The sequence below is a fragment of the Lithobates pipiens genome, unplaced genomic scaffold (assembly GCF_037356315.1).
Source record: "Lithobates pipiens isolate NorthernLeopardFrog02 unplaced genomic scaffold, aLitPip1_a1.2 Scaffold_35, whole genome shotgun sequence".
In the NCBI taxonomy this organism is placed as follows: Eukaryota; Metazoa; Chordata; class Amphibia; order Anura; family Ranidae; genus Lithobates; species Lithobates pipiens.
Genome location: NW_027507811.1, coordinates 10,547,687 through 10,556,335, shown reverse-complemented (window position 1 = coordinate 10,556,335; position 8,649 = coordinate 10,547,687). Strand labels below are relative to the sequence as shown.

At 45.6% G+C, this 8,649-nt stretch overlaps 2 protein-coding genes across 2 annotated transcripts in view; both read right to left on the bottom strand.

Moving 5' to 3' along the window:
* Nucleotides 1-718: 718 nt before the first annotated feature.
* Nucleotides 719-8,649, bottom strand: part of LOC143956113 (uncharacterized) — an 81,397-nt gene continuing 73,466 nt past the window's right edge. The window contains exon 11 of the mRNA XM_077466247.1: nucleotides 719-2,056. Within this exon, the coding sequence (XP_077322373.1) occupies nucleotides 1,034-2,056 (1,023 nt within the window). The 3' untranslated portion in view covers nucleotides 719-1,033. The remainder of the gene's footprint in view (nucleotides 2,057-8,649) is intronic.
* Nucleotides 2,771-7,669, bottom strand: LOC143956043 (gastrula zinc finger protein XlCGF66.1-like). Its single transcript, XM_077466173.1, has 5 exons — nucleotides 7,202-7,669; nucleotides 3,812-3,918; nucleotides 3,331-3,465; nucleotides 3,119-3,242; nucleotides 2,771-3,002 (listed from the first exon to the last, which is right to left on the bottom strand). Exons 2-5 carry the CDS (start codon nucleotides 3,887-3,889, stop codon nucleotides 2,944-2,946), a joined length of 396 nt encoding a protein of 131 aa, XP_077322299.1. The 5' UTR covers nucleotides 3,890-3,918; nucleotides 7,202-7,669; the 3' UTR covers nucleotides 2,771-2,943.

Genomic DNA, 8,649 nt, shown 5'->3' with positions numbered 1-8,649 from the left:
GGACACGGGACATAGAAAAGATGGAGGGGGGTTTCTCAATGTTGGATGTGATGTTTTTAAGAATGTAAATATTTAATCTTTTTTAAGGAAGACAAATAAAAGATGGAGGGGGGTTTCTCTATATTATATGTGATGTGAATGCGAGGAAGGAAACGGATCTTGTGGTTAGAGTTGTGGTTGGTGTTCCAGAAACACAGCTTGGCTCCTCACAAGACTGGGCTGTTTGTATTCATGCTGATCCTCTTGTTTAGAGGGACACGGGACATAGAAAAGGGGGAGGGGGGTTTCTCTATGTTGGATGTGATGTTTTTAAGAATGTAAATATTTAATCTTTTTTAAGCCAGACAAAGAAAAGATGGAGGGGGGTTTCTCTATATTATATGTGATGTAAATGTGAGGAAGGAAACGGATCTTGTGGTTAGAGTTGTGGTTGGTGTTCCAGAAACACAGCTTGGCTCCTCACAAGACTGGGCTGTTTGTATTCATGCTGATCCTCTTGTTTAGAGGGACACGGGACATAGAAAAGATGGAGGGGGGGTTTCTCTATGTTAGATGTGATGTGAAAGTGAGGAAGAAAGATGATCTTGTGGTTAGAGATGTGGTCGGTGTTCCAGAAACATGGCTTGACCCTTCACAAGACTGGGCTGGGCTGTTGGCATGTATGCTAATACTTTTATTCAGAAGGACATGGGACATAGAAAAGTGAGAGAGAACATCATGTTTTTAAGAATGTAAATATTTAATCTTTTTTAAGCCACACAGAAGTTTGAAGGTTTTAGTAAACCCCCAATTTTGAAGTCTTTTGTTAAAAATAAAGATCAGAGGAGCGCTCAGCCACGTGTTTTCTGAGGTGTATACCAAGGTGGGCTTCTTCCCAGTGTGAGATCTCTGATGTACGGCAAAATATGATCCATGTAGAAGACATTTCCCACACTCTGGATACTAATACTCTTTGAGGGCTGTGTGGGTTCTCTGATGTCTGGTCAGACAAGACTTCAGTGAAAAACCATTTCCCGCGCTCAGGGCAGGAATACTACTTCTCCCCTATGTGAGATCTTTGATGTTTGACAAATTCCGATTTCCATAGATAACATTTCCCACACTCAGAGCAAGAAAACAGCTTTGTCGCCGTGTGGCGTATCTCATGTTCTGTAAGGTTGGACTTTCGCGCAAAGCATTTCCCGCACTCAGAACAGGAATACGGCTTCTCACCTGTGTGCGATCTCTGATGTTTAACAAGGTCTGATTTGCGTGGATAACGTTTTGCACACTCGGGACAGGAATACGGCTTCTCCCCTGTGTGAGCTTTTTGATGTTTAACAAGGTCTGACTTCCAGGTATAACATCTCCCGCACTCAGAACAGGAATACAACTTATCCCCTGTGTGAGAGCTTTGGTGACTATCAAGGTCGGATTTCCTTGTATAACATTTTGTACACTTGGAGCAGGAATACGGCTTCTCTTGCGTGTGAGATCTTTGATGATTATCAAGGGTGCGTTTCCGTTTAAAACATTTTCCACACTCAGGACAGTCATATGGCCTCTCGCCCGTGTGTAATCTTTGATGTCTGGAAAGAGCGGTCTTTCCTGAAAAGCATTTCTCGCACTCAGAACAGGAATACGGCTTTTCCCTTGTGTGAGACCTCTGATGTGTGACAAGTTCCGATTTTTGTGCAAAACTTTTCCCGCACTCAGAACAGGAATGCGGCTTCTCCCCCGTGTGAGATCTCTGATGTTTGACATATTCTGATTTCCATGTATAGCATTTCCCACACTCAGCACAGGAAAACAACTTTTTCCCTCTGTGGCTTATCTGATGTTCAGTGAGACTGTACTTTTGCGAGAAACACTTCCCGCACTCAGAACAGGAATACGGCTTCTCACCCGTGTGTAATCTTTGATGGTTAATGAGATCTGATTTCCGTGTATAACTTTTAGTGCATTCAGGGCATTTATGCGGCTTCTCACCCGTGTGTGATCTTTGATGATTAACCAGATCTGATTTCTGTATAAAACATTTTCCACACTCAGGGCAGGAAAATGGCCTCTCACCGGTGTGCAGTTTCTGATGTCTGGAAAGAGTCGTCTTTTTTGAAAAATATTTCCCACACTCAGAACAAAAATACGGCTTCTTCCCAGTGTGAGATCTGCAATGCTTGATGACTTCTCCTATATGAAAAAAACATTCCCTGCACTCGGGACAGGAATGAAGCTTCTCACTCGTGTGGGACCTCTGATGTATAGAAAGGGTTAATTTAGAGCTAAAACATTTCCCACACTCAGGACAGGAAAATGTCTTCTCCTCCTGAATCCCGGCCCCATCCCTCACAGTACGAGGTTGCTCAGAGTCGGAGGGATTCCATGGTCTATCCACACTGTGAAGTCCACCATCCATAGTGGAGATCATTGTCTTTTCTCCTCCACAATCTCCTGTGATGTCCTCATCTTCCATTTTACAACCTGGAGATAAAGTGAGAAGATCCTTTGAGGGTTTCTCCATGGCGTGTCCTGGAAAAATATAAAAACATCATCAATAGATATGAGAGGGTTAGTTCACTTCCATCAAGATCCCATCTGGATCAGGTAGATATGAGTGAGGAGATGTTCTCTGTGGAGGTCCCAACCAGCCGGGACTTTTCCCCCCTCTTCAGTCAAAGGTTCTTTGGTCCTCCTCCCAGATCACTTCTACATTTACACAGCCTTGTTAGAAGAGCAGGAACCAATGGGGGCTGGGGGGGGGGGGGGGGCATGGTCTTTACACAACCACAAGCCTAGGCACTGGGTCATGTGACCTCTGATAGACAAGAGGGTCAAAGTTCAGACTTGTAGACCCTGTATCATAGAACAAGTGACCATAGGCCTAGGCTTCTGATGATATGCAGCACTGGAGGGAACCTTGCTTTTCATCCCAGTAAGGCTGTTAATAGAGGTTTATGTTAGCATTTAGCTATAATTCAGCTCAAAAAAGCCTCTCTCTGGTGGGTTCCCATTACTGGATCCATCTGTAGGAAACACACACACTGACTGAATACATTGTTTCTATGTGTTTATCAGATGATGGGGGATCTAGGTGGAGCCTCCGTACTGCTCTCTCCTTTACAATAAAGTCTCCGCTTACCCGGTGATGTGAGGGGCGGCTGATTGTCCATCATGATGTCCTTGTAGAGATCCTTGTGTCCTTCTAAATACTCCCACTCCTCCATGGAGAAATAGACAGTGACATCCTGACACCTTATAGGAACCTGACACACACAATGATACAGTCACCATCCAGACACATCCCTTGTCTGTTACTGGATAATGTCCCAGAATTCCCAGAATCCTCCTCACCTCTCCTGTCAGCAGCTCCATCATCTTCTTGGTGACTTCTAGAATCTTCTCCATGTTGTGTCTCTCAGGTTTTAGGGAGTCACATGGAGGCACTGTGATGGTCATATGATCACCTGACTTCATAAGAGGAAATCTCTGTATTGGAGAGCCAATAGGAAGATCATGTTAGAATCCCAGAATCCTCCTCACCTCTCCGGTCAGGTCTGTGTTTTATTAATAGAGATAAGAGGGATGTCATGTGACCTCCCAGAATCCTCCTCACCTCTCCGGTCAGGTCTGTGTTTTATTAATAGAGATAAGAGTGATGTCATGTGACCTCCCAGAATCCTCCTCACCTCTCCGGTCAGGTCTGTGTTTTATTAATAGAGATAAGAGTGATGTCATGTGACCTCCCAGAATCCTCCTCACCTCTCCGGTCAGGTCTGTGTTTTATTAATAGAGATAAGAGTGATGTCATGTGACCTCCCAGAATCCTCCTCACCTCTCCGGTCAGCAGGTAGATGATCTCCAGGGTGAGGTTTAGTATCTTCTCCGTCACCTGACTCCGGTCCTCCTCCATCCTCAGTGATGTGGTCTATGCGGGTTTCTCTGTGGATAGATAGTGGAGAATTATCTGGACTGTACTGGTTGTACTATAATAGGATGGGGATATAAGGGGTTAGTAGGCTGGCTACCACAAGTGGGAATTGGCAATGTCAATCTGGTTACTTCGTGTTTGTATGTTCTCCACACATTTCACACCACCTGCATGCAGGGAGACAGGACAACGCAAGCCACCATTGCTTCCCCAGCACCTTGGATGCAGCTCCTTGGTGGAGATCCATGTTGTTTCAAATACAAGTGGTAGTCAAGTCGATGCAACAAGGGCATGGTCAGCAGGAGATGCCAGGACCACCAGATGCCTGTTCTCTTCTGTCCACTGTGAAGTGCTCTTGTTGTTGGACACCCTTTTCCCTTACAACATGCACCTGTACTCCCTCTTTCACCTCATCCCTAGAGCTGTCTGGATCTTCCCTCCATGGCACCCAAGTCTAGTCCGTCATCTCATTGTCCACCACCTCATCCTCACCAGAGCCCAGCTCACAGAAAGCATTGGCTGCTGGAATGTTATGCCTGGTACTGATGCTGCATGGCTGTCACTGTGGACAGGCAATAATAAGCCCCTTGTATGTGCAGCTGCTAGTAGGGCAATACCTCAACCACATATGACTCATCTCCCAACCCACCTAAACTCATCCCTACTTGGCAGATGTTCCTTTTTTTCGATGGTAAAGGAGTGTTCTAGACTGCTGATGGAGCCACCCCTCACTGAAGCTTGAGGAAGGTGCTGATAGAAAGGATCTGGCCAATGAAAGGGTCTACAGTGTGGCCAAAGGGATGTCCAACATGTTTATGATTATGTAGGTACAGTTTAACATGTCATGATCTAGTAAACCTTGTTTTATCATTCAACAAAAAAAATGACCTTCTGAACAAGACCCCTCATGACCTCCCGAAATGCTCCTTCCTATGAAGTAGTAATGGGCCTTGCTTCCCCACTGCCCTTCGTAACATGGGGGGTGTTTAATGCTAAAATGATGGCATCTACATGGATCTACATTTAGAGGAATCATCTTTGTTAACTTAACCACTACAGAGGTTACGAATTGATTTGAGCTCAGCCGGGAGATGTTGATTTAGCATTCCGCTGCTTGCTAAAACATCTCTGTGAGTAGAACCCCTCAGATATTCCTTTAATGCCTGCTAAGATACTTATGACAAGTCTTAATGAGTTTTATAGACCAGGCCTGGACAAACAGGCTGTGACGGAATATATGATGGACCTCATTAGAAGATCTCTGGTTACCAGTGTTCTGTTAAGGAACGTGTCATTTTCTGTCCGACCTTTCCGCCAAGAATTTGAATTTTACTTGTGTCAATGACTGGCTAATTTTAACATAGGTTGTGGCAGTATTTATAACTCAGTTTTGGGGGTGCTTAGGCCTCATTATTGCCATATAATCCATCTCCACATTATTGGGCGGTCTCAGACCTCCTCTTAAAGCGAGAGCTGGGTTTTATCCATCTCCTTCCCATTAATGAGTGATCTCACATCTCCTCTTATAGTGAGGGGAGGGGTTATCCATCCCCTCCCCCCATTAATGGTTGACCTCAAACCCTCTCTTATAGTGAAGGCTGGATTTTATCCATTTCCTCCCTCCGTTAATGGTTGACCTCAGATCCCCTCTCTTATAGAGAAGGCTGGGTTTTATCCATTTCCTCCCCCATTAATGGTTAACCTCAGATCCCCTCTTATAGAGAAGGCTGGGTTTTATCCACCCCCCCCCCCCCCATTAATGGTTTACCTCAAACCCTCTCTTATAGTGAAGGCTGGGTTTTATCCATTTCCTATTTCCTCCCCCCATTAATGGTTGACCTCAGTCTTTTATAATAAAGGCTGGGTTTTATCCATTTCTTCCTCCAATAATGGTTGACCTCAGGCCCCCTCTTATAGAGAAGGCTGGGTTTTATCCATTTCCTCCCCCATTAATGGTTAACCTCAAACAGTCTCTTATAGTGAAGGTTGGGTTTTATCCATTTCCTCTCCCATTAATGGTTGACCTAAAACAGTCTCTTATAGTGAAGATTGGGTTTTATACATTTCCTCCCCCATTAATGGTTGACCTCAAACAGTCTCTTATAGTGAAAGCTGGGTTTTATACATTTCCTCCCCCCATTAATGGTTGACCTCAGACCCCCTCTTATAGAGAAGGCTGGGTTTTATACATTTCCTCCCCCATTAATGGTTGACCTCAGACCTGTGAAGACTGGGTTTTATCCATTTTCTCCCCCCATTAATGGTTGACCTCGGACCCCCTCTTATATTGAAGGCTGGGTTTTATCCATTTCCTCCCCCCCCCCCCCATTAATGGTTGACCTCAGACCCGTGAAGGCTGGGTTTTATCCATTTCCTCCCCCCATTAATGGTTGTCCTCAGACCCATGAAGGCTGGGTTTTATCCATTTCCTCCCCCCATTAATGGTTGACCTCAGACCCATGAAGGCTGGGTTTTATCTATTTCCTCCCCCATTAATGGTTGACCTCAGACCCATGAAGGCTGGGTTTTATCTATTTCCTCCCCCATTAATGGTTGACCTCAGACCCATGAAGGCTGGGTTTTATCCATTTCCTCCCCCCATTAATGGTTGACCTCAGACCCATGAAGGCTGGGTTTTATCCATTTCCTCCCCATTAATGGTTGACCTCAGACCCATGAAGGCTGGGTTTTATCTATTTCCTCCCCCATTAATGGTTGACCTCAGACCCGTGAAGGCTGGGTTTTATCCATTTCCTCCCCCCATTAACGGTTGACCTCAGACCCATGAAGGCTGGGTTTTATCCATTTCCTCCCCATTAATGGTTGACCTCAGACCCGTGAAGGCTGGGTTTTATCCATTTCCTCCCCCCATTAACGGTTGACCTCAAACCCTCTCCTAATGTTAAGGCTGGGTTTTATCCACATCCTCCCCCATCATTGGCCGCTGAGCAGGTCAATGTTGTGCAAGGCATTATGGGTGAGCACCAAAACTATTCAACCAAATTTAGAATCCTGGAAACTGGGATCAAAATTTTAGTAGAACCCGAATCTGAATCTCATCCATTACTGCTAAGATGAGAAGGTGACACATTTACAAAATGAAGAGAATGTTCCGCCCCATAAGTGGGGAAATGTTATTCCCCTGAAGGGGTTAATCTAGGTTTCCACACTATATATGTGTGTATCATCATCTTCTGGAGATAACAGATGTCACAGGTCACAGTGACTATGAAGGAAGAGGACGGACATGACAGGGGGGTTACTGGCCGTAAATAGAAAATAATATCTTATTACCTCCTCTACTGCCAGTTTCAGCAATGTCTCCTCTCTATTTCCTCCCGACTCGCCTCTCACCCGGGACTTACTATTTATACCTGACATCACTTCCTTCTGCTTTCCATAGAGACTTCCTGTCTGTATAAAAGTGGGATCACCACCTTGTGGAACTCAGAGGAACTGCAGCCCAGAGAAACATTTCATAGTGTGAAATCGGCCTCATCATTGTTGCCATGTGTCCCAGATGTTGCAGGACAGTCCCGGGATTTAGTCAACTGTCCCATGCTGTCCTCATCCAGCAGGTTCCAGAAATCTATGCCGAGTGTCAGTGAGGTGATGACGGCTGGAAGACTCTCTGGGTTCCATCACCAGGCACTGCAATTATACCAAACTGTTGGATGGAGCAATCTCCTTTCTGACAGGGAAAGTAGAACTTGGACATCAGCAGAGAGGCAGTGGAGCAGGAGAATGTGATCAGATGGGTTTCACCAATGCTGAGTTGGCATTAGGCGTTGTGCTCACTGACACCAACAACTTATTTTACCCCCACTGACGGGTCTTATTTTATCTCACTGACACCAATAATGGGACTTTCTTTCATCTGGGCAAAGAGCGGGACCTTAGCAGTGGCTGTGTAGCGGTTACATCATGGGCCTTTCCTTCAGCTGCGCTTTGGTGGTGGGTCAGAAGAAAGGCAGAGGCCCTCTGTTGGAATTGCCTAGGCTATCCAGCCATCGAGCTGGGTGAGCTACCCCACTCCACTGTCATGATCACACCAAAGTTCTCACGCTGTCGAGCCCAACTCCAACTACACCACCCAGTTGTCAAGCTCAGACCCAGCTAGCTCACCTAACGAGTGGTGGGTCAGAAAAAGGCCAGATGGATGCCAACTGTCACTTGTTAGAGGCCCACAGTTGGAACCTCTAAGCCTAGGCTGTCCAGCCATCCAAATAGCTTAGCTACTAGTGTTGGGGTTGAATGGTTTGGCCCAAGCATGAGTTTGGGCCAAACATTGGCTTTTCACTATTAGGGGAACACCCAAATTTGCAGGGTGTTCGCCCTGCCAAATGAACTGCAATGCACTGCGTGCTGCACAGTGCATTATGTGCCCCGATTGAGCAAAGCTTTGCCCAATCAGGGTGCAGTAAAAGCTGGTTGTTAAGGAGCGGGCTGGGAAGCCGGCCGCGGCATCCTTAACAAACGATTAGTCATCAGCTGTGAATGGGCTTCCCCGCTGACAGCTGAATAAAAATAATAATACTGTGCCGGTAAAAAAAAAAAAAAAAAAAAAAGGCATGGGATCCCTTCCCTTTAAGGGGGCCCCCAGATCCTGCCCCCCCCCATGTGACTGAGAACCATTCACCAAAAAAAGTATCAAAAAGTAATAAAAAAGCGTTTTTTGGCAATTCCTTCACTAAAAAATGTAAAAAACAGTGTCCCCCAATGTAGATCCATCGTCAATCACA

Bases quoted from the DNA above. Each gene is read 5' to 3' on its own strand.
- LOC143956043 (XM_077466173.1), bottom strand. From the start codon at position 3,889: ATGGAGGAGGACCGGAGTCAGGTGACGGAGAAGATACTAAACCTCACC. The intron at 3,466-3,811 runs GTGAGGAGGATT...TCTCCAATACAG, and splicing joins TCTACCTGCTGACCGGAGAG to AGATTTCCTCTTATGAAGTC. The intron at 3,243-3,330 runs GTGAGGAGGATT...TGTGTGTGTCAG, and splicing joins TGGAGCTGCTGACAGGAGAG to GTTCCTATAAGGTGTCAGGA.